General features: G+C 48.1%; 1 protein-coding gene across 8 annotated transcripts in view; it reads right to left on the bottom strand.

Moving 5' to 3' along the window:
* The window catches only part of FAM178B (family with sequence similarity 178 member B), a 178660-nt gene that overhangs the window by 112969 nt on the left and 39801 nt on the right, over positions 1-25890 (bottom strand). For all 8 annotated transcript variants that reach the window (XR_014567558.1, XM_083753207.1, XM_083753206.1 and 5 more), the window contains one exon: positions 11816-11897. Coding sequence is in view for 7 of the 8 variants with exons in the window: in XM_083753207.1 (XP_083609333.1) it covers positions 11816-11897 (82 nt within the window). In the remaining variant the exon portion in view is untranslated. The remainder of the gene's footprint in view (positions 1-11815; positions 11898-25890) is intronic.

Here is a 25890-nt window from a genome sequence, read left to right as displayed (position 1 = left end):
AGCTAGGGATGACTCGCTCTTCCAAAGGAAGATGCAGGGAGTGTGTCACTTGTTGCATCAATGTCTTGGCTTGCACTTGGACACATCTTGTAATTTTATGTTGTGAACTACGCAGAGAAGCAGGAGCCTCATGGCTTTAGAAGCCATCTGAAGGCAAGGGAAGTTTTTTTTTAATGTTTAAAGTTCTATTATGTTTTTATATGTGTTGGAAGCTGCCCAGAGTGGCTGGGGCACTACTGCTACTAATAATAATCCACAATCCCACTTGTCCTGTGTTCACTTACGCTTGTCTTGTGCTTTTTGGGCACAAGTCCAAGCGGCTTTTCGTTTGCTCTACTGCTTTCCCTGGGAAAACCCACTGAATCAGAACAAACATCAATCTGCAGAAAACCCAATTCACCTTTTTTTTACAGTTTAGCAGTAAACAGCGGATGTTTCTGAGGAAAGCAACAGAGCAAACGAAAAACCTCTCAGACCCGTGCCTAAAAAGCACAAGATGAATGGGAGTGTGGATGAGCCCTAATATAGGCTCATCTGCAACAATATTTGTCCGAAATCTTAACAACCACTAAAACACATCTCCAATTTGCCTGCGGTCTTTGCATCCTCATGGAAGCCTGCACTGCTACCCACTTGGGTGGTTCCGAGCCGGAGCCGACTGTCTCTAATAACTTCCCCAGCTGTGCTAAGCCATTAGTTCCTGAATGTTTATTGCTGGTGTTCTCCACTCTGTGCAAGAGTGATAGCCCCACGGTGAAGCTTATGAAAGCCAGAAAAGTCAAGTCTGGTAAACATGCCCACTCCCCCGTAGCTTATGCTACAATGAGAAAAAGCTGCTTTCCTGAAACCCGAGAACGGATGCAGGAAGTGAAGAAAGTTCCTTCTCCCTCTGATAAAGCCATTATATCCCCAGATCTCTTGGCTACTTTCACATCTGCTGGGTGAGTCCAAGCACTTGACGCCTGCCCACACGCTCTTCAGTGGAGAGGGCAACCTCCCTGAGGAGCTGAGCAGGAGGCGGAAGCTGACGGCATCTGAGACAGCTCCTTCCATCTCAAAACTGACGTGGGAAAGCTTCTGAGCACAGCCGTGCGCTTCTCTGCAGGGCTTCTCCAAGAGAATGCATTGGTGGATTGTGGCCTCTAGCTCCGGCTTGTCTCATCTTCTCTTACTCTGAGCACTTCTCCAAACTTCTGCCTCATGGGAAAGGCCTTTGCTTTGGACACGGCATTGAGATGGAGGAAATGCCTCTTTTCATCTGGAAAAAATTCATGGGGCTTCCACACAATGATTTGTTTCTACAAAGATGATTATTTCCTGTACCCCTGGTGGCTGCAAATTCCCCATTCCCATTCAAAATAAATAAATAAAATTAAAAAATTGTCCAGTAGCACCTTAGAGACCAAATAAGTTGGTTCTGGGTATAAGCTTTCGTGTGCATGCACACATCTTCAGATACATGAAAGCTTATACCCAGAACAAATTTAGTTGGTCTCTAAGATGCTACTGGACAATTTTTTAAATTTTTAAATTTATTTTGATTGCGTCAGACCAACACGGGCTACGTACCTGAATCCCCATTCCCATGGAACTGAAAGGGCCTCACTGCAGGAGGAGAGCCCTTCTTTTAAAGGGCACGGAAGGAGGCATGCACCGAGCAGAAACACACACACACTCCAAAGAGAAGACCCCCCCCAAAAAAAATCTATTTGTGTAGTGCGGGGGGGGGGAGCTCGGGCACAAGGCCAAATGCAGCCCTCTAGGTTTCTCTGTTTGGCCCTTGCAAAACTACCCAGCCAAAGGCGCATCTAGGAGTTGGTGAAACCAGTCCCCACTGGGAGGGGGGCAGGCCCAGGCGGGGAGGGGGCACAAAAATCACCTCTCGGACTATGAAGTGTATGGTGCATATGTGTTTGGCAATGAGCTACTGCTGTCGTGGTGAGATCAAATGCCGGATAAGTTTCCCGTCAGTCTTGCTCCACTTTTCACCTTCCTCCTCCCCTCACCATCACTCCGGATGCTTTGAGAACTTGGGCTACGTAAAATGTAATTTCTAATGTGGCTATTGTGATAAAGTGATGGGGGGCGGTAGAGGATGCCAATACAGCTCCTTGCCAAAGGCGCAAGGGACCCTAAGTTTGCTTCTCTACCCAGCCAAAAAACCCCTGAGCATTTTTGCCTGACTGGAAAATGTCTTCAAACTCTGCTAAAGCGTCTTTCCTCCTTGGATGATGGAAAGAGGACAGTGTGTCTGTATGTAGAAACCAGCCTACTGTGCAATTGCTCCACCCACTCTTTCTCTGGCACCAGGACCGGCAAGGGGCCACTGGAAGGCTTCCCAGAAGCTGGAAAAGGTTCACCCACTGCTGGCATTGCCCACGGTCACACAGCAGCTTTGGATGTGACGTTGATGCTACTATGACTTGCTCACCTACAACTGTCTGCCATTCATATATTTCCTGTCTCCCACCTGAGAGATGGCCACGCTCCTGATGCATGGGCATATCCTAGGCAGAGGAGATGGGAAACTTTGGTTCTGAAATAAGACAGAGAGGTGGATGAGGTGTGTGATCCACTTGTATTTCCTGTTCTCAGGGATTTCCTAAAAATCCACAAGCAACACAAAGAGCACTTGAGAGGCTATATAACCCATGGTTATAACCCGTGGGCAACAGGTACCATATGTTTGCACTCACTTATTTCAAAATTCTCACCAGTGGAGCAAAAGCAGTCGTCACAGAGCCTCTGTCCTCCTTCCTTCTTAGGACCTCATCATTCAGCCCCACCACCCGGGTGTCGTCTGGTCTGCACATGCTGAAGAAGGAAGTGGCTTCTGCTTTTTGTTGTCTCATCTGTCTGACCCTCCCCCTGCCCTCCCCCTGCCCTTCCCCCACTCAGCATTCAGCCTCTGACCTTGCCCGGCCCTCTTCCAAACCCATTCATGTTCCTTGCTCCACGGCCTCCCTCCTGCTGATTCACACTAGATGTTCCCTTTCCTCTGTCTGCCTGACTCACTTACTCTCCTGGCTCACGCATGTCAGAACGTGTGTGCGCCACTGGCCTGGCGGCATCAGTGGGAAGGGGAGTGTGCTCTGCAGTGGCTTCGGAGACTTGCATCCAGGCTCAGTGACAGCTGACAGGCTGCCTGTCACGGGTGGCCCGGAGCAAGGCTCTTGCACCAGAGCAGCTTCCCCTTCCATCAGCTGTGCACTGCCGAGAGCTGGAAGAGAGAGTGAGCTGGGGCAAGAAGGAAAGGAGGAGAGGAGGCACACCCATGCCATGGGAACTCAGTGCCCTGGATTCTTGGGGGGAAGCCCTGTGCTTTAAATGCATGGCATGGGTGTCAATGTGAGGATTTGTGTGCATTATAGGGAGGCAGAAGGAGTATTATATATTGCTATAGATTCTGGGGAGACTCCACACCTAAACCCTGGATGGAAATTAATAAATGGAAGGGTTTTCATGAATTGGGATATGGATGAAAGCACAAGCCATAGAAGCCAACTCTTAGGGCCTGAGGTCCCTTTGCCCCCCCCCCCAAATATTTGGGCTGGTCCTCCAAAAGTTGATGGGCATTGCCATTCAAATGGTGTCTGTGCTGACATTACAGGAGCCAGAATCTAGTACTAAAAGAGTATTGGAATTGATTCAAGAATTTGGTCAGGTTGTGGATTTAAGTTAAATAAGTTAAAAACTAAGGTTTTAGAGAAAAATCTAACAGTGATTGAGAGAGAGAGGTTTCAGAAGGAGACAGGTCTAACATTGGTTAAGAAAGTGAAATACCTGGGGGTTAATATGACAGCCAAGAATGTGAATTTATTTAAAGACAACTATGAAAAGTGTTGGATGGAAGTCAAAAAAGATTTAGAAATATGGTCAAATCTGAAGCTTTCATTGCTAGGCCGCATTGCTGTGATAAAAATGAATGTATTGCCAAGAATGTTGTTTTTGTTTCAAACACTGCAAATTTTGGACAAAATGGACTGTTTCAAGAAGTGGCAGAGAGATATTTCTAGATTTGTCTGGCAGGGCAAGAAGCCTAGAATAAAATTTAAAATATTAACGGATGCAAAAGAAAGAGGTGGATTTGCCCTGCCAGATCTTAAACTTTACTATGAATCAGCAGCATTCTGCTGGTTGAAAGAATGGCTGCTTCTTGAGAACACAGACATTTTGGATTTAGAAGGTTTCAACAATGTATTTGGATGGCATGCATATCTGTGGTATGATAAGGTCAAAGCACATAAAGCATTTAAAAACCATATTGTCAGGAAAGCATTGTTCAATGTCTGGATAAGATACAAAGACTTACTTGAAAATGGAAGCGAAGGCCCAGAAAAAGCTCAATAGGGAGGCCAAATGGCCGAAATATTGGGAGATTTTGGAACAAGAAGGAGACAAATTGAAATTGCAGAGCTTTGAGAAACTAAAAAACAAAGTGCGAAATTGGCTTCATTATTTTCAAATAAGGGAGGCTTACAATTTGGATAAGAAAATTGGCTTTCAGGTGGAAAAATCAAAATTGGAAACAGAACTGTTAGATCCCAAAACTAAGATTTTATCAAGAATGTATAACTTGCTATTGAAATGGAACACTCAGGGTGAAACGGTGAAATCTGCTATGATAAAATGGGCACAAGATGTTGGACATAACATTATGTTGGCTGACTGGGAACAGTTATGGACCACAGGTATGAAATTTACGGCATGTAATGCCTTAAGAGAGAATATTATGAAAATGGTATACAGGTGGTACATGACACCAGTCAAGCTTGCAAAAATCTATCATCTGCCCGATAATAAATGTTGGAAATGTAAAGAAAATGAAGGTACTTTCTTTCACCTTTGGTGGACGTGCCTGAGGATTAAGGCTTTCTGGGAGATGATCTATAATGAAATGAAAAAGGTATTTAAATATACCTTCCTGAAGAAACCAGAGGCCTTTCTCCTGGGCATGGTCGGCCAATTGGTGCTAAAGAAGGATAGAACTTTATTTAAGTATGCCACAACAGCAGCAAGAATACTCATCACAAAGTATTGGAAGACACAAGATCTACCCACCCGGGAAGAATGGCAGATGAAGGTGATGGACTATATGGAATTGGCGGAAATGACTGGCAGAATCCGGGACCAGGGAGAAGAGTTGGTGGAAGAAGACTGGAAGAAATTTAAAGATTATCTACAGAAATACTGTAAAATTAAGGAATGTTAGAAGGATGTTGGAATGAAGTTATGTGGTTTTAGCATTAATGTTACAAAGGGATATGTAAAAATGGATTGTTAACAGGTGAGAATGTAAAGCTACAATATATTAAGATAAACTATTAAGATAAAGGGAAAATAAATAAATATTATTTTTTTTAAAAAAATGGTGTCTTTGCACCCCGTCATGTGATTGATTATGGGGGGGGGGAGGGCTTACTCGCCCCCAAATTATTTTAGTCAAGTTGGCAGCCTGGTATAAGCTGGGCCGACTTAAAATGACAAAAGGGGTTGATGAGCATCTGAGAGGAATCCTTTGGCCTGGGGAGTCAAGATGGTGCCAAGGTGATGGGATGTATGTTTGAAGTGACAGGAAGAGAGTTTTAGCAAGGTGTTCTGGGAAGAAATGGGGGAGAACAAGGTCTGGGATCCATCTTGGACAGGCTGGCTGAAGGCTGGCTGGGAGAGATGCCCTGGACAGCTGCATTGCTGTAGGGGACAACCCCTCTTGAAATGACCAAGCTGTAAGATCTGGACTCTCTCCATGCAGACGGAAGGTGTAAATAGGTGAATAAGCCATAGTTCTTAAATCTATGAAAGTCTCTGCCACATCTTCAAATCTCCAGAGGAGCACAGACCCTATGAGAGTGCCCAGGACCCCCTGGGATCTCACCAACACTCGGCAGAGAGTAGGGTTGGCACCCAACTTTCGGAACAATATGAAGGAAGCAGAGGCTACAGTAGTCAGACTTATTGGGAACCTATGGGGCAGTGCCTCTGTGTGTGACTAACAGGCAAATGGGATTACTCTAGTCCAGGGCGTCAGCAAAATTTTTCAGCAGGGGGCCGGTCCACTGTCCTTCAGACCTTGTGGAGGGCCAGACTGTATTCTGAAAAAAAAATATGAATGAATTCCTATGCCCCACAAATAACCCAGAGATGCATTTTAAATAAAAGGACACATTCTTCTCATGTAAAAGCATGCTGATTCCCAGACCGTTCGCGGGCTGGATTTAGAAGGCGATTGGGCCTGATCCGGCCCCCGGGCCTTAGTTTGCCTACCCATGCTCTAGTCCTCCACCCTCTCTTCCCAAAGTGATCATCCCATATAACTAGTTGCTGATCAGAGACAAGTCAATTTGGAAAAACAGCAGCAGCCAAATACTTGGCCTCTGGCTTTGAGAGCAATTTTATTTGCTTGTTTTTAATGTCCTCGGTGGCTACATATTCCCTGTAGTGCACTACCAATGTATTAGAGCAACCGACCAAGGATTTGCTTTTGAGAGGGTGGGGTGAGCACAACATGGTTGATCATCTAGGCAGGACTTGTTTTTCATCCCCGCTGGACTGCTTTGAGCTGCAGTATCCCACTGATATGAAGGTCTGCAAGGGGGTGAGGGACCGTGAGTCTGCGTAACAGGATAAAGGCAGGTGAAGACAGATGCAACTTTCTCAGAGCAGAGGGCGAGTGGCATTGAATCTAAAGGTGCCTTTTTCTCTCCAGGGCTCCACTCTGGGGTGGAGATGAGGGGGCACATTTTTAGTCTTTTCAGAATGTGTAAATCTGAGGGAAAGACTGCTGTGGACAATATAAATCAGTTAGTCCCTATGGTGTCCCTAACATACTGATTTCTGGAGCAGTTTTGCAATTTATTGCAGCTTTCGGTGCTGCTGTTTTTTAAAGCTAAGGCAAAGGATTAATAATAATAATAATAATAATAATAATAATAATAATAATAATAATAAATTTTATTTATATCCCGCCCTCCCCAGCCGAAGCCGCGCTCAGGGCGGCTAACAACAATAAAACAGTACAACGTATAACACAACACAACACAACACTCTAAAATCATTCATTATAAAATTAATTCAAATCAAACCAATGGCAACCATTGGGCCAGAGCTCCACGAAGATTGCCGAAGGAGGGAGTCAGGCTGTACCGTGGCCAAAGGCTGGTGGAACAGCTCTGTCTTGCAGGCTCTGCGGAAAGATGTCAAGTCCCGCAAGGCCCTAGTCTCTTGTGACAGAGTGTTCCACCAGATCGGAGCCACAGCCGAAAAAGCCCTGGCTCTAGTTGAGGCTAGCACATGCACATGCAGTAATGACAATCATAGCAAATGGCTCACATGAGGTGCTGGCTGAGGGACAAGACGAATGGCGGAGGCAGCACGTGACTTGTAGCGATGCACTTTTAAAAGGCAAGTGGCAAAGTCAGGCTCACACCGCAAGTGAAGAGCCCACTGCTAAAATGTCACAGCTTTTTTCACCCCCAATGTGAGTCATAGGTGAGGCGCCACCATCGGTTACGTCCCTCTCTGCTCTGTTTGCTTACACACCTGGCCACTCTGTAAGCAGCTGAAAAGAGGCACACTGAGCTGGAGGCTCTCTGCCACCTCCTGACGGCCGTGCACCAACCTCTCCCCTGTGGACAGCAGCTGTCAGAGGCTGCCTGCACACAGATACCTTGGAGTTGCGGAGGGCAAGTCCACCTCTGGTGTAGGCACAGCTGCAGCCAAGCAGTGGCATAGCTGTCAACGTTTCCTTTTTTTTAAGGGAAATTTCCTTATTCCGAATAGGATTCCTTGCCTGAATAGGGAAAGGTTGACAGCTATGAGCAGTGGTGAACACCAGAACCCATTGTGGGGACCTTGAAGGAGAAGGGGAATTAAGTCCTGGCTTGGGGGAGAGCAGGAGAGCATTTGCTGGCCCAGGGGAGAGGCGATGGGGATGGGTGGCATCAGAGAGAATGGAAACCAAGAGGAGGACGCTGTAAAGTTCTGTAACTTCCCAAACTAGCATGGCAACAAAAAAGGACAAAAAAGTTTGGCATTGCCCGGAGAGAACAGAATGAGGCAATAAACCAGCCTCCCCAACCGGCTGTTTTCCAGCTTTTTTGGAATGCAACTCCTGTCAGCTCCAGCCAGCACCGTCACGTAACCCATGCAATATACCTTCTGCAGGCAAAAGTGCATGTCTGTACTGCAGATTAAAATCAGTTTTATAATCTCGTGTTCCTCCCTGCAAGGAATCCTAGGTGCGCAGGTGGGTCAGGGACTGATGAGAGAGAGTTCTGAGCACCTTTACAGAAAAGTACAATTCCAGGTCTGCTTGGGATGGAGAAAAATTGTCAAAAGAATGGCTCATATTTCTAAGTGCTGACATACTGATAGTTAGCTAGTTGGGGTCTTAAACTACTACAAGTGCCATGGCTTCCTCTCACTCCCTGCCATTTGGTAAGGGTGCAGAGAATACTCTTAATATCTCTCTAGACCCCAGGCCTCTCTACAAAGAACCGCAACTCCCAGGGTTTCCAGCTGGGAGGGAATCACTGTTAAACAATGTTAAGTCTGTGGTGTGGATGGCCTCCTGAGGCTTCCATGCACAATGTTCTACATTAGAACATAAGAAAAGTCTTGCTGGATCAGGCCCATGGCCCTTCTTGTCCAGCATCCTGTTCTCACCAGTGGCCAACCAGATGCCCGTAGGAAACCCGCAAGCAGGATCTGAGCACAAGAGCCTCTCTCCCTCCCCTCCTGTGGTTTCCAGCAACTGGGGTTCAGAACCGTGGAAGCAGAGCAGAGCCATTGTGGTTAGCAGCCCTTGATAGCCCTTCCATCCATGAATTTGTCCAGTCCTCTCTTAAAGCCATGACGGCCTCTTGTGGCAGGGAGTTCCATAGGTTCTAGCAACCTAAAGCTTGCTGTGGGAGTTTCCATTGAAAGGGGCCATCCAATTGGCAGTGTCATTTGATGTCCCTTTACCATTCTGCAAACTCCAACTTTTAAAATGTAATTTAATTCCTTTGGCTCTATTCCTCCTGCACCCTTCCTGGGTTGTGCAACCCCAGTAAAGTGAGATTATTATTATGAATTAGCAAAACTCAGGGCTTCCCCATCTCTCTTGCACACTCCTATATGTCAATTTGTAAACCTTTACTTTTACGTTATTTATTTCTGGGCTGGCAGCGCACATCCTCATATCTCAAAGCCAATGCTACAGCACTCATTCAGCTCGGTTTAGGGGGGAAAGGAGGGGAGGGATAAAAAGCAGATTGTTATTTACAAGTAGACATCATAGCACTACTGGAGCTCAATGTGGGTTACCTTGCAATTGAAGGAAAGAATGCTATACATGTTGGCAGTTTCCTACTCCTGAAGCAAAACAAGATTTTTGTTGGATAACTCTCACAAACATTAAGCAAGTCTGTAAGTACTGCTACTAGATCTTTGTGGGAAGGAGGAAGGTGACTGAGTCTGTGCAAACGGTTGTAAAACTAAGACAGAGCTTGGGCCAAAAGGAGGAAGAGAACTTCTCTTTCTCTCTCCCATACACCCACACAACCCCAACCATTCACAAACACAGGCTCTGCACCGAATTTGTACTGGAGAAAAGCAAACAAACCTCCTATTCACTTCAGTGGGATATTGCACAAATGGCCCATGCACACATATTCCCGGCACAGGGCCCCAATCCAGATCTGAACAACAGTTGGCAGGCCAAGGACTGAAATGCACACACCCCCCTCCAGGATCCTGAAAAAGCCCTCCCTGCACAACCAGCGCAGAAGCGGAGGAGGCTGGGCTGGCGCTGGAGGGGGAGTCTGCCAAGGCTGCCTTGGGGGGCTGCTGGCTTGCGCTTCCCTGTCTCTAACCTTGGTCACCTGTGCGGAGCACGACCAAGACAAAGGGACAGGCTTTGGGCTCCAGCCAATGCAAGGATAACAACGCTGGGCTGGGGCACAGATTCTGATCATGTGGAAGCGTCACTACTAAGAAGGGAAGCTTCCCGACCAAGAGGCTCTGGTCTGGCGCCATGAGCATCTTTCCCTCCCTGTTTGTGTCTCTTCTTTCCCTCAGCGGCTGACAACTGCATGAAAGCAAAATCTCAGGTACGTATAACCTCACTGGCTCCGGCTGCTCCTTATCCACCTGGAATTCCTAATCTTTGTTTGCGGCACCGAAGTTAATTGCCGTGGAGGAGAAGAAGAGGAGGAGGAGGATGTAGCAAACAGGAGATTAAGTCTCCCTCATCTCTGGCGCTGCCTTAGATGTTTCTTTCTGTTTGAAGTGTTCCTCTTCCCCCAGCCCAGCCCTGGAAGCTCGGAGGGAAGCGGGGAAGTGTTTGCATGTGGAGCAGCAGCCAGAGAACAGATGAGAAGCTCGCTAAAGTAAGCAAATTCCCTAGGAGAGAAGCCCAGAATATCTAAAGCCGTATCAGACATCCTTCTGTGGCTGCCCACACAGGCAATGAAAGGCTGCTCCCCATCCCCGGCGCACACGAGATGCTCATCTTCCCTGCCTCCCCGTCAACAGAGAGTTGCTGCCGAATCTCATCAAAAGCAAATCTTTTAGAAATGAGTTTAAATGGTTTCTGCTCCTGCAAAACAGCCGAGGAATTGAAAGGAAGCCGAGAGTTTTGTAAAGGCAAAGAGCGAGGGGTGTGGCCTCGGGAGAGGGGGCGGGGTTGAGGAAGGGCGGGGCTAGGCATGGGGATAAATTTTAATTTGCACTTTCAAAAACAATATGCTGAAGTACAGCTGTCCTTAAAAACTGGCACTTTGAAAATACCCTACAAGATGCATTATGAAAAATGCTCGCCAATAATGTGCATCTCAGGCAAACTTGCACACAAAAACATGAACATTAGGAAAGAGCTGCACTAAAGTGCTGACAAATTTTCAAGAGGGCTTTATGAAACAAAATTGACTAGTACATAAATGTGGAGAACCAAACTTAAGACTGCCAAAATGCGAGGGGGAGAGAAACCAAAACTGACAGTCACCCATCCCTCCAGGATCCAGGACCAGATGGAGAGACCTGGAGGGGCACATTTGGCCCCGAGTCTTGAAGTTCCCCACCCCTGCTGCCTCAGGCAGAGTGAGGCATCTCCCCCTGTGTGCGAGTGGAAGGCAGAGAAGCCACAGCAGCCTCCTCCCACGTGCATTTGCGTCCACACACCCACAGGCTGGGAGCCTCAATGGCACCCCTCTGGAGGCTTCCCCCGGGGCAAAAAGCCTGGCTAGCCCTCCGGAAGCTAAAGCTCTGGATTCAGCTGCCCAATCTGGTCAGTGCCTGTTCCGGGGAGCGGCTGTGGAGTGTGGGCAGGGAGAGGCATCTTGTCCTTCACCTCAAGCAGCAAAATGTCTTGAGCCAGCCCTGGGTGGGTGGCCGGGTTTGCATGCAGAAGGTCCACAGCATTTCCAGGTAGGACTGAGAAAGACTCCCCGTGTGAAATCCTGGAGAGCTGCTACCAGTCAGTGTAGACAGCACTGAGCTAGATGGGGCAATTGCTCTGACTCTGATTAAGCCACCTGTCTGTGTTCCTAAAGTGGTCTCTCACACAGGCCGGGAGCTGGGGTTGGTTGTGGCTCCCTGCTGAGCACGTGCCCTGGAGGAAACCCGAGTTCACTGCTGTGTAATGTGTGAAATGGACCTTAGACCCAGTACAGTACAGGCAGAAATGGAATAAAACAAAAGGCTCAAGTTGCCTGCAGCAGTTTGGAACTTCTTCCCCAGCCATCCCCAACCTGCTGCCCTTCAGACTACAACTCCCATTTCCAGACAAGTACAGCTTCATCTTACAAACTGCCCCCTCACACAACCCCACACTGACCGGCTGAGGCAGTCTGAGGAGCGCTGATTTCCCAGAGAGTTTGGAAGGCTCCTGGTGAGGCAACTGGGCTCCAAGACATCAGCTGCAAAAGAAGCAGGGACACACCATCACTCAGAGTTATCAGTGGCCTAAAAGGTCCCCATTTAAAAACGTAAATACATTATGCCATTTTTTTAAAAAATCACATAAAACATTAACATACAACGCAGACCTATCAGTAATACATGTGTGTATCTTCCATATTAAAAACAGCCACAGGAAGCAACAGAAAAAATACCAAGTGAAGCACTCTATAAAAGGCTTATGTAAGTGCTGGCAAGTATTATCACTTGATGGCTGCAACCTCAAGTGACGACATACAAGTGTGGAGAAGCTACCTCTACCCAAACACCGTAGGCAGCATTTCCTTACCACCAGGTCTATCACCTCACACAGGCCAGACTTCCTGCTGGAGCCCGGCCACCCTCGGCTGCACTTCACCCCAGTGGAAGAGGCTGGAAGCCAGAGACAGCAGGCTGTGCCGGGAGGGGTGGAATTATGCATTGCACAGCACCAGAGGGCAGGGATGGGGAATCAGGTTGGTGATGCTTCCCTCGTGTGAAAACCTCCTTCAATCCACACAACCAGCACTTTGTAGGGGAAAGTTTTAGCACCGCCTCTCTCCACACAGGCTAGCTCACTACAGAAGGAGGCACTTCTTCCCATAGTTGGACTATAAAATGGGCTGCCACAAGATGAAAAGGCAATGAAAACAATGAATGAGATTCAAGGACTATTAGACAATTTCATGAAGGATAAGACTATGGAAGGTTGCTAGCCATGACTGCTATGTTTTGCTTCTGCTGCAGAAGGCAGGGGTAGGCCTCTGAATCCCCGTTGCTGCAAACCACGGTGGGGAGAGTCCTGCACTTCAGTCGGGAGAAAGCCGCACTCGCAGAGCTCAGGCGATGCTGGATTTTGGCATCAGTGTCGGCCCTTGAGGAAAGAGAACTGCCCAGGTAGGAGAAGTGATCGACATTTTCCAACTTTACACCAGTTGGATTTGTGGCGCTGCAGAGGGGTTGTTTTGTGCTTGTTGGTGCAGCACTTTGGTTTTTTGGATGTTGAGCAACAGGCCAAGCTTTTTGTAAACTTCTGCAAATATATTTAGGATGGCTTGGAGGTCATTCTCTGAGTGTGCACACACTATGTTGTCATCAGCATACTGAAGCTCCTCTGGGCACCTCAGTGAAGGAATCTGGTCACTGGCGGGGGCCATCGCAACAGTCCTGTGGGGCACCCTCCCCAGTCAGCTGGCAGCGAGTGCTATTAGTCCCTTACCAAGGGTGCAGGTGATGCGGGGAGCCAATGCAGCTTCTTTCCCAGGGTGCAAGGGAGCCTTGGCACATCTCGGTTTCAACACCCAACACCTCCAAGTAGGGTTGCCTGAAAGTGATCACTGCCGGTTAGTGTTGGTAATATTGGGCTATATGGGCCAATGTTCTGAAGTGGTGTAAAGAAGCTTTCTCTGTTCTGCATTCATGTCTGGAACTCCTGTGCTCTTGTGCAGCTCCTCTTGGTTCCAGCAGTGCTTGACCGGGAGCAGCTCCTGCCTCCTGGTGGGTAATAGACCTGCCAACCTTGACAAGACCCAAGACCCACCAGGTGGCAGAGCTCTGCCTGGAGACTGGAGCCTGCCCAGAAGTTGGCTGTCCCTGCTGGCAGCTGGCAGCATCCCACTCTTCCCACAGCTCTTAATAAGATTTTCCTTTCCCAACCCTTCTTCTATCTATCTCCTGATCTCTGTTCTGCCAGGGTCAAACCAGCCACTAAGCTTGGACTGGGCAACCTCAGGACTCCTTTTCATGTCCCTCTCAGTCTCCCGCTTTCATCCTCTCGCACTCAGTTTCGCACTGCTGTGGTGGAGCACATCTGGCCAGGCTCATTAGACTGCACTTAACTGCATTTGTCACAGGCCTGCTGTTTGACTGCCAGTGCAGCTCCAACCCTGTAATTTAGTACCTGGGTGCCTCTTTCTGTGTGGCTTAAACAATTAGGCGACTCCATTCTTAGGCTTGGCGGAGGGGGAGCCAGAGGGATGCAGCAGTTGGAGAAGGGGTGTGTGTGTCCGTATACCCACTTATGGGGAGGCGGGGAGCTTGGAGCAGCAGCAGGACCAAAGGCCCTCCCAATCCCCCTCTTGTCCTGGGCAGCTGGGTAGGCCTGCAGCATGAATCCCCTTGGGATGGCAGTGAAAGACTCTCCCTGCAGTGTTGTAAGGAAGAAGGGAAGGTGAGAGAGAGCCAAAGATGGCGAAGTGGAGGTGGGAAAGCAAATGAGAAAGAGACAAGGAGGAAGGGAAAGGAAATGCTGGCAGAGTGGGAGGGCTGGGGGGGGGGGATGCAATTCAACTCAGTTCTCCATTGCAGGCAAACTGATGAAAATCCACACTTTCTAAAACAATATGTGAATTGTAACACAGCCTTCCTTTGAAATTCACACATTTCTGAAATTTGTCATGCAGTTCTCCAGCCAAGTAATGTGTAAAAAAATGCATATAAAATGTATAAAACAGTGGAAATACCATATAAAAATCCATTAAGTTATGGAGAAACTCCTTGCAAAAATATGCATATTTATCAACATTGCAGAAAAACATACATATTAGGGGAAATTTAAATGTTTTTTTAAAAATGGAAATTGCTGTGGGAATGTGGAGAAATGAATTTAAGATTGGGGGAAATGAAGAAATCTGATTTGTTCCTCCCTCCGTGACAGACAGGGAAACAGAGCCAGAACAGAGACCCAGGAAGCCATACTCAAAATGCCATGTCCTGTAACATGGTGGCTTGTGAAAAGCTTATGGAGCACAACAAGGAACTCAAAACCCAGGGACAACAACCACACGATAATTGTCGCTGTCAGGAATGGGGCAGGGGAGAAAAGTATTGGAGTTTCTAATTCTCACTTGTGTTGTAGGAAAACTTGAAAAAATTGGGGGGCTAAAGGTGAAGACCACACTACAAGCAATGCTTAGTTGTCCCAGATGTTTTCTGGCTTGCCCTTGGATCCCAGAAAAGGGATGAGGGACTCCTTCACTCCATGTATCATTCAGCCCATCTGCTCTAAGTTGGCCCAACAGACCCATATTGCTTCCAAATCTCAGTTGCAGAATTTGGGGGTTCTGGTAGTAAAATTTGAGTTGACTGCACAGGTAATTTTGGATCCTCTTTAACTTGGTGTATGTGCTGGCAGAGCAAAGGAGCAAAGGAGAAAAGCACCACGAAGAGGACAACGGGCAGCCAGTCCACACAGGGCACTTCCAGTTCCAGTTCCCTATGAACTCAGTGCTGCTCATCTCAGGCATGGGATTTTTTCACAACATCCACACAGCCTCCTCCTCATCAAAATGCCATTCCATATTCCATATCTCCTCCCAGTTCTCTCTCAATCTAGATTTACGGTTTCCATGGGGCTGGACTGAGTAACTGGATTTCCCCTGAAAATGGTAAATATGCTTTAAATGGGAAAATAATATGGGAATGGCATACTGAGGAGGCCAATGCCATGTTGATGGTGTGCAAAACTTGCATGTGTCAGCAGCACTGAGCCCACATGAAACTCTGCTGTGTGGAAATGCCCACAGCAGACTCAAGTCGTAACAGCTTTTCCTAGACATCAGGATCTAAGTTAGGAGGGCTGTTTGTCTGAATGGATAGAACTCTCTGCAGCAGAACTCAACCAAGGCAAGGAGAAGGGTTTCATACAACCTTCCTCCTGACATGCTAACTTTCTATGCAACGACAGGCTTGTTGCTTTTTCTGTTACCAAGCTAAAACATGACCCAGCTTATCTCATCTTCCAAGGGAATGCACTTTTTGGTATTCTTTCTTCACCTATGAGGGCTAGACACTTGTGGGTTTGGAAAAACAAACAAATGCACCATTGTCGTCATGATGTTCTCAAGAGTGCCATCAAGGGAGAAAAAGCAGGGGTGTGTGAAGATGGACGTGCTTGAAAACAAGGAGTATGAAGGCAGAGCTGCAAGCCTCCTCCCTTTTTTGGAGCCAAGAACCTGTTAACAGTTCCCTACTCAGCAAGGTCTTTTTGTTGTTCTTGCAAGAAGCCAGAACATAGGAGCTTTCACCACAGCAAGACACGGGATTTCCAGAAACTGAGGTCAACCTGGCATGAGGTGGGTGCCTTTGCTGTAATAACATCCTGTGAGGTGGTTGGAGTGAGGCATCTTAATACCTGATGCAGAAAATCCAAAATGGCCCACCGCTCACTTCCCACGCATCAACGCAGGCTCAGTCCAGGAAGAGGTTCTGCTGCATGAGCCTCACTGAAATGAAAATGAGCTGTGGAAGAAGTGTCCTTGGGCAGTTCATGTCAGTGAGGCTCATTCAGGAAACCACCCCGTGATCTTCAGATATAGGGTGGTATCTGAATTTAATAAATGATGATGATGATGTACCAGTATGTCGACTCAAAAACCTTGAAAGGTACAAACAAGTATTGAAAGTGGCTTCACATATAACTACCCCAATACCATAATGTATGGAGGCACCCCTGGAGAGACTGAAAGACCACGATCCCATTGAAGCTTTGGTATGCAGAGTGTGCTTTGTGAATTACCTTTTGCAATCACTCATAGATAGATATGAAGTAAATAACCTGCATAGAAAAGTTTCTTGTTTAATCCAGAAAAGTGAAAGGCAGCCATGCTTGCTCCTTTGTTCTCAGAGGAAAGATCCAGGGTGATCTCTCATCCTGACATCTGGGAGAGAAGTGTGAGGAGGTGGAAGTTGCCAACAGGATGCTTAACTGTCTAACCTTCTTGCAAGCAAATCAGAATGAATGCTCGGTAAACCGGCCAATGTCATCTAACCACTCCCAAATGCTGTGCAAACAATCCAGAGTGACAGCTCAGTAAACTGGGCCTCTGGAAGTGACCAGTGTCTGAACACAGAATACTCCACAATCACCACACTGGGGCCACATTCAGTCAGGGTGCTACCCATTAGCTACAGTAAGGCAAATGAGCCTGTGCACAAGCTTTCTATCCGGCTTTCTATCCAGCAGGGAATCAAACACATACCTACCAAATTTGTCTGATGAAAATAGGGACATCCTATTTTTTAACAACAACAACAACACACCCTGTCCATCTGACTGGGTTGCCCCAACCACTCTGGGTAGCTTCCAACATATATACAGTAAAAACATAATAAAACATTAAACAATAAAAAACTTCCCTGTGCAGGGCTACCTTCAGATGTCTTCTAAAGGTTGTATAGTTACTTATCTGCTTGGCTCAAGGGTCACATAACTCCATACCCTTCAACATTTCTCCAAGTGAAATAGGGACGTCCTTATGGAAAAGCGGGACATTCAGGGAACAATTCAGAAACTGGGACGGCTTCTGTAAATTCGGGACTGTCCCTGGAAAATCGGGACACAGGGAGGGTCTGCAAACCATGGAATGACTGGCTTGTCATGATGTCTGAACCAGTGCGGTGGTTTGTTTCTCCCAACCAATCAAGCACTGGAGGCAACGCTAAGCCTGTCACTTTGTGATTTGTTTCCCTGCGAGGAGCTCTCAGTGTGAGTGCCCTTTCACGCAGCTTGCACACAAATTAATTTGCCCAAGCCGAGTTAACGGTCAGTGTTATGTCTGAACATTGCTCAGGTCTGACTGTCCCTGGTCAACCCTACTGACCTACCGCATGCCCCGAGGGAGCCCCCCAGCAGTGTGCCATGGGGATAGCCCCACACTTCTTATTCATCTCCAGCAGTCAGACCACAGGTTTGTATTCAGAACAACTCGAGTCCAAACAAATCTCACATGCCAAGTGTGGGGGAAGACTCTGCCTCAGGCTGGGGCTCAGCAGCTGCCAGTCAGAGTATACAGCACTGGGCTAGTCAATGGCTGCTAACCTTTTGGGGGCCAATGGGCACAGTAGCAGACCGGAGAAACTTGTGGTGGACACACCAAACACATGGCAACCTCGCGTACTCCTTTCCAGCCTAATTTTAGCAGGGGAAGCAGAACCTACAGGCAGCAGGGAAGGCTTAGGTGGGTGCACAGCAACCCTTAGGCTAGATGGATGAATAGTCAGACTCAGTGTAAGCAGCTCCAAATCTTCCTCAGGGTATTTCGCTGCTACTGGCAGCAGTGTAGTATACAGAGTAAAAAAATGACACTGGACTTAGACTGCACCAGGGGTCAGCAAACCTTTTCAGCAGGGGGCCGATCCACTGTCCCTCAGACCTTGTTGGGGGCCGGACTATATTTGGGGGGGGAGGGGAAATGAATGAATTCCTATGCCCCACAGATAACCCAGAGATGCATTTGAAATAAAAGCAGACATTCTACTCATGTAAAAACACGCTGATTCCCGGACTGTCCACGGGCCAGATTGAGAAGGCGATTGGGCCAGATCTGGCCCCCGGGCCTTAGGTTGTCTACCCGTGGACTACACCTATGAAGCAGCAGGGGCCACTCTCTCCTGGGCTGATGGTTGCTTACAGGCTCTTAGGTTCTGAGGACGGGGGCTACAGGGGGTTTGCACACAGCCATTCCTTGTGGACTCAGTGCTGCTCATGCCTTGAGGGGTTCTTTTGTTGTGTGTGTGTGTGTGTGTGTGTGTGTGTGTGTTGCAACATCCAGACACCGTCATCCTCATCAAAATGCCACCCCAGGTGAGAGCACACCAGTCCCAAGGGGGAAAGGTTGCCACAGGCAAGAAAACGCCTACCACGGGAATGTCGTTTCCCTGGTAGTCTCTCAGGTGTACGCGGTGAGAGTCGAGTTGCCTTTTGGACACTCTGGGTACCAGTCTTTTGATGGTGCTCCACGACACGATGGACAGGGCAGACCCGGTGTCGATCTCCATGTCACATGGAGCTCCTTCAATGAGCACCGTGACGTTCAGCTTGCGTCGCGTAGGCGAGTCGGTTTGGCCAATCGTGGTTCCAGACGGGCAGCGGCAGTTGGTGAGAGCGAAACAACTTTCCTTGGCAGACTGGAGTGAAGGCTTGGACTTGCGAGTCGGTGAAGGGGGTGTGTCAGACGGAGCCGATCGGCAGACCTTAGCGATGTGGCCCCTTCTGGAACACTTCCTACAGATGGCGTCTCTGAATCGACACTTGGCACGGGAATGGTTGCCTCCGCAGCCGGCACATTCCGGTTGGCCCTTGGACTTCTGTTGGAACTTCCTGCGCTCCCGCTTTGTCTGGGGCACGTCATCGCCTTCACTGGAGGATGCCTCATCACTGCTGGCCTCTTCATGATGCACCGGAACTGGCTCCCTAGCAAGACGCGGGCTGCTGGACTTGCGGATCTCCTGGGCGGAGCGTTCAGCAGCTTCTGAGGCCACAGCCTCCTCAATGGCTTTCTGCAGCGTGAGGTCTGGCTTGGCGAGGAGACGCTGTTGCAGATGGATGTCCTGGACCCCGCAGACGATTCGATCCATCAGGGCATCGTCTAAGTCTCGGAACTCACAGTGCATTGCAGCCTGTCGCAGGGCGGTGGTGTAGTTGTTGATTGACTCCCCCTCTGCCTGGTTCCGGTGGTAGAACGCATGGCGGGCAGCAATCTTGGACGGCTTTGGTGCGTAGTGGTTGCGGAGCTTCTCTTGGATCGTGTCCCATGGTGTTGCCTGGACTGCTTCGGGCGCAACCAATGCTCGGGCCGTCTCAAACACCTCAGGCCCACAGAGGCTGAGGAATAGGCCCCGCTTACGATCCTTTGATACTGCTGTCAGCTCGTTGGCTTGGAGGTAGCAGTCGAACCGAGCGAGGTAGGAATCCCATGATTCAGAGGCTGGCGCAAACGGCGGTAGAGGCACAAGTGAAGCCTTGGTTCCGATGGGCGTGAAGGGCGATGGATGGAACACAGTGCTCTAGCCAGAACAGTCAGCTCTGAATTGGTTCTGTCCAGTGATTTCGCTCAGTGATTTCGCTCTGTGATTCAGCTCAGTGATTCAGCTCAGTTCAGAGGCTGGCCGCATCTGGCTGTGCTCTGATGTCCATCGATCCCATCCTCGTCGCCAGTGTTAAGTTGTGGGTTGACATAGCCGACGACCAGCGATTTCTCCAAATAGCTCTTTATTTCGTAAGCTGGAATAGAACTGACTGCAAACAGCTCAGCCGGCCTGCTTTTATAGGCTGTCAACATTGTAACAACAACAGCCCAGAGTTCCCGCCTAAAATTACTGACGCGGACCTGAGTGAAAACTATCTACAGACCTGAGTGAAAACTATATACAGTATCCCCCTGCTGGCCCAGGGTGAAACTTCACTACATAACAAAAATGCCACCCCAGGTGAGAGCACACCAGTCCCAAGGGGGAAAGGTTGCCACAGGCAAGAAGAGAAATGATTTATGCACAGGCCAGAGGTCTTTTGCTCGTGTCCAAGTGTGGTTTAATGTGAAAGAGAGAAGGAGAGAAAGCAGGGAGCAATTTTGAATTTGCCCATCCAAAATCACCACCTGGACAGCAGACTGAGCGGGCACAATGGCCATTGCATGGAGACTTGGACTGCATTGCTACTTAAATTACAGTAATTATTTCAAAAATTTGACCTACCACTTTAAATGAGCATATGTAAAATTTATGCAAATATGTTTCCCTTTTTGTCCTCTCTTTAGAAGATGTGTTTCCTTTGGCGGGAGCAATCCCAACTCAGCCATGAGGCTCACAGGGTGGCCTTGCGCCAGTCACCATCTCTCAGCCTACAACCTCACAGGGTTATTGTGAGAAGGAAATGGGGAGGGCGAGAACCATGTGCGCCACCTGGAGCTCCTCCTTGGGGGGGGGGGGGACAGGCTCACTTTCGGCCAGTTCATGCAACAGGCAAAGATGGCACTGGTTGCCACTCATAGTAATGCCAGCACCAACCTCAAGTGTCCCTGACTCTCCATCTATCTGCCGGAGAAGCGAAAAGCTTTGCGCTCTGTGGTTCAGCTCTTGAGTCATTAAGGTATAATAGTCTCAATGCACGGAACAGCAGGGGTGAATTTTATGCCTGGAGTTGTGTAGGAGAAACAAGATCATTGTTGCAGCCCCTTCTGGATTAAGATGCATGAACCCGCAGCAACCACATAAATTACACCTACACTATGAACTTAAAATGCTCCCTGCCCACCAAACATCGTGCAGGAATTATTACTTACAGCAGCGGCCAGCAGCATGTGAGAGAAAATGCATCAGAAGAAATGTCCCAGAGGTGATTCAAACACCGAGGAAGGGCGTGTGGCAGAGTCCTCCCAGGCTTGCCTTGTACCACCTCTGCCTTAAAATGAGGGGGGGGAGGGGGTATTTGTTGGAAAACAGCCCCCTCTCCTGCATCAAAGTTCCCCTGCACATTTTAAGCATCAATTTTTCCTTGAGTATATACTTTTACACGTGTGGACAAGTTCTGGGATACAGAAGGACTTTCAGGTATTTTAAGTCCTCCCCATAAGCATTATCTGCTTTCAGTTCCTGTGTAGACCATAGAATCACAGTATTGTAGAGCTGAAAGGGACCCCAAGGATCATCTAGTCCAGCCCCCTGCAATGTAGGAATCTCAGCTAAAGCATCCATGTGTAAAAGGAAAATTCCAAGAAAATAGGAGCAAAACTGGCCTGGCCTTTATTTAAAAGACTGTTGCAACAGGACTTCCACCCACCCCGCAGAAGGAGCAGGAAGAAGCCCCGAACAAAGGGACGCTTCCTCTTTTATACGGTTTCCCTTTTCCCATAAATACCTCAGGTGAAGCATCATGCATACATCACAGATACATCAAACATATGTCACAAACAGGGAGGGGTTTACTGGTAGAAACCAGTTTGTCAGGTTTGCCCCCAACCTCCCTGTTATGTACTGAGTTGAATAGGATCCAAAATGCAGCAGTCTGATTGGTCCTACAACAAGAGGGCCCAGAATGCAGCAGTCTGATTGGTCCACAGGAGCCACTCAATCCAGCTCCAGGTGGAAGTCACAACCTGATTGGCCTACAGGAGAATACCGGAATTAGCCAATCACATGGGGCCCATTGTGTAAATAATGTATATAAAGCAGACATTCTGGGGGAACTTCCATTCCTCACTACTATGAGCTGAATAAAGAGCATTAAATCCACACTCGAATCTGAGTATATTTCACTCCCTTACCCACTGCCATAAACCCATCAAGTGATACAATAGGAATATTTACAAGTTCCTGGTTTTCCCCTGAGGACCTAATCCAATCCTGGATGGTTTGCCATTGTCCATGGGATGACTGCCTGTCTGGCACCCATCTGCCAGGATGCCAGTCTTGTGCAACAGGCTGCTGTGTGCGTGATCCCACCTTTCAGGGATTTTGGCTGCTCACATTCCAGACCCCCCCCCCCTTGGTAACCATTCCTTTCCCAAACAGAACAAATTTGGAATGGCGCAAATCCATACTGGAGCAATTTTATATGACTTTCTAAAGTTTTCCCAGTGAGCCAGTACATAAATACATTTATCAGTGAATTGCTGCATTTGTTGAATAGAGATAGGGAAAAACTGTGATGAAGTGTTTTGTGGGGACATTTGCAGGAGTGATGTTTTGCGTTTGGTAGTCGGTGTGTGTGTGATGTCTGCTGGAGGGGCAACCCCCCCCCCAACCTTTACATAAATTCCTATAACACATGGCAGACGGCCATCCATCTTAACTCTAATGGCTGTAAAGTAGAGATCAGTTCCCTGAGACAGGAAGTGCTTCCTCTAAGCAAGAAGTGTCCCACAAAAGAGGACACCCCACTCCAGTCTGGTCCAGCAAGAATGTTTGGCCTCTCTGCCTTCGCCACAGGGATCAGCACAGCTGACATCCACTTTCAGGTGCCCGACACAGAGAGGCAAGCTGCCAGTCACCTGCAAAAGCATTTCCAGTTGGGCTGGCAATTGAGAGCTGCCTTTGGACCTGAGGGGCGGCTGCAGAGCCATCAGTGTCACTTGCTGACTTGGGCCTGCACACCTTGGGACACGGGCCAAGAGGGAGGCTTTGGCCCACTCCTGACTGCGCAGCTGAGCTAATGTGATGCAAGCAAAGAGCAGTTTGTTCATGTTCCTCCCCTTCCTCCGCGTGAATTCCAAACATCCTCTCAGTTCTGTCGTTACTATTATTGCAGCATTTGGGGATGCAGGTGGTACCTTTTACCTGTTAAAGGCAGGGGTCAGCAACCTTTTTCAGCCGTGTGGGCAGCCAGACTATATTGGGGGGGGGGGAATGAACAAATTCCTATGCCCCACAAATAACCCAGAGATGCATTTTAAATAAAAGGACACATTCTACTCATGTAAAAACACGCCGATTCCTGGACCGTCCACGGGCCGGATTGAGAAGGCGATTGGGCTGCATCCGGCCCACGGGTCTTAGGTTGCCTACTCCTGTGTTACAGCATTAAATTCATTCGTTGCTTTTTTGCCACAGAACAAAACAAATGCATTCATGAACATCACAGCTATGGGGGGGGTCTTTGGCACTCTAACCACTTGCCTGTGTGATATATGACACGTGAGAGAGAGGGGGTAGGGAGGTGAGAAATAGTGAGAGATCCACCACGCCATGCACAGTGGCATCTGCTACACTGGAGAAAGTAAGCGGAGTGCAGCTTGCCTCCCTCCCTGGGGGGCAGACAAGCACAGCCTGCCCAAGAACTGCTGGGAGCAGGGAGTGTCCTCTGTAAATGCACGGCATTATCATCTGGCTGGATGTGATGTGAGGCAGGAAGGAAAGGGAGGTGTAGAATGTATTTCAAAGGCAGCCCCCGCCAACGTGCCCCCACATCCCCAGAGCCATGGAGAGCTGGAAGCGGGAGAAGGGTTGGCGGATGTGCAGGAGGGCTCCAAGGGCAAAGAGAGATGGCCTTTGCTTGAGCCTGCAGCCAGCTCCATGAACTACGAAGCCCAGAATCTGCTGACTCTTCTACATATGGGGATTTTAAACTTATAAACTTATCATACAATAAAAAAAGAAGGGCGTTAGTTTGGAGTGAACCAAACAATGCTGGGTTTTTGGGTGACCCTGCAACCCCTGGGTTTGAGGGTCTATTGACCCATTTGTGGGATGCTGCAAAAACACGGGATTTACATGAGTGGAATGCAAAATGCTGTAAAACATTTGCCAAAGTTTGGATTGAAAAGGATTGGGTTTGGGGGTCATACCCATGGCCCCCATTTTGAGTTTAAATTACTCTATTTGTAGGGTGCTGCAAAATCTGGGGTTTTCACAACAAAACAATTACAAAACTTTGGCACCAGTTTTAAGGGGATCCCAGATTTTGGGGTACGTAGTTAATGAAGCTCCAAAGCAGCCAGAATCACTCAGCAGTCTGCTCAAGGATGTGCTGGGAGGATAACTAACTATGAAGCCCAAAGTTTGAGATCCCCTCCAAACCTCTTCCAAAGTTTTGCAGTTGTTTTGCAGCATTTTGCAGTGAAAACATCACAATTTGTAGCACCCCACAAACTGAGTAATCAAATACATCAATCACGGGGGTTGTAACTAACACCTGTGGGCGGGGCTTTCGCTGAAAAATGCTGCAAATTAACTGCAAAACTTTGGAACAGGTTTGGAGTGGATCCCAAATTTTGGGGTACATAGTTAATGGGATCAGTGCTGGGAAGGGGGAGAAAGGGGGCACTAAGACTAAGATGTCAAAGCACAACCCCCACCCCAAGATAAGGCTGAAGTGTTTGGGCTTTAGACCCGATGGGGTGGGTGAGGTCACAGCAACATTCCCCAACCCAGCAGACTTCAGATGTTCTATTTATTTACAGCACTGGAAGAGCAGGCTACATGCAACCAAGTAAGGCAAGACACTCCAGGTCTTAAAGTTACATAGCAACTTCCTATCATGTCAAGCTGGAAACAGTTTGGGTGCAGGAGGTGCCTGATGCAGCTGGACTTCCAGCACATCTGATGGAACAAGCTCATGTTTCGGACGGCAACCCCCATCAGCCCCATCCAGCCCAGCTGTCCTTCTGCAGCCCAAAACATCTGGATAGGAGAGGCTGGAAAGATTTCTCTCCCTCTCCTTTTCTCATAATATTAGGGATACTCAATAAAACTTGTCAACAATCAATTTAGGACTTACAAAAGGGAATTCCGTTTTATTTAGTGGAATTTGTGAAACTCATCAGCACAAGGTGTAATGATGGGCATTCGCTTAGGGCCCATTCCAGACATTCTTTTTATTGTGATTATTTGCACTCATGATGGCATCAGGGTCGTTCTATGTTATCCGGTTTTTGGGACTGTTTGTGCCTGCAAACGTTTCCAGGAGGGAAACTCTTATTTGTTTCCGACTGGTGCATGTGCCATAGCTTCCTGCTGAAATCCTTTAACTTTTTATACCACAAATGACCTGGTCAATTTTATGTTCCACTTTCATTGCACTATAGCCCAGGAGTGATTCTCCATATGGCAACAAGGCAGTAATATTGGGAAAGTATCACAGAACAACTAATAAAGCAGAATTATGTGTGGACAGAATGGCACAAATCCATCACTAATGCCCTCTTGGGACATGCTGCAGAATGAATATACCTGCAAAAACACACCAGTCTGGAGGGGGTCCAGGGTAGTTTTAAAAGAGGACTAGAAAACTTGAAGAGGAGAGGTCTACCAGGGTCTACCAGCAGAGGCGGGTTTAGAGGAGCATGGCACACTGGGCGCAAAGTCTTGGGGCGCTTCAAGGAATGTCACTACTATGATGTAGAATGGAAGGCAAGAGGCAGGGGCACTGAATTTTGGTGTTGCACAGGGTGCCGCTGAAATCTGAGACCCCAGGGTCCGCCCCTGCTCCTAGCCACAAGAGATACTGTAAGTAGAAACACCAGATTAAGAGACAGTCCACCCCAAAAGGGCTTGGGCCTCCATGGTCTGCTCTGGGTTTCCCAGAGATATCAGGCTACCCACAGCCACTGCTGGAAAGAGGACGCTAGGCTAGCTGAACCCAACGCTCTCCTGTTTCTAAGTGGGAAAGCAGCCGAGACCAAATGTGATATTGGACACACCAAGGCCACAGGACTTCCTCAACATTATGTGGGGACTCCATAGTAAGTTCCTGGTAATATT

The sequence above is a fragment of the Podarcis gaigeae genome (genome assembly GCF_964106915.1).
Source record: "Podarcis gaigeae genome assembly, chromosome: 8".
Taxonomy (NCBI): domain Eukaryota; kingdom Metazoa; phylum Chordata; class Lepidosauria; order Squamata; family Lacertidae; genus Podarcis; species Podarcis gaigeae.
Note: the sequence above shows the minus strand (reverse complement) of the source record. Positions and strands in the feature narration are given on the sequence as shown.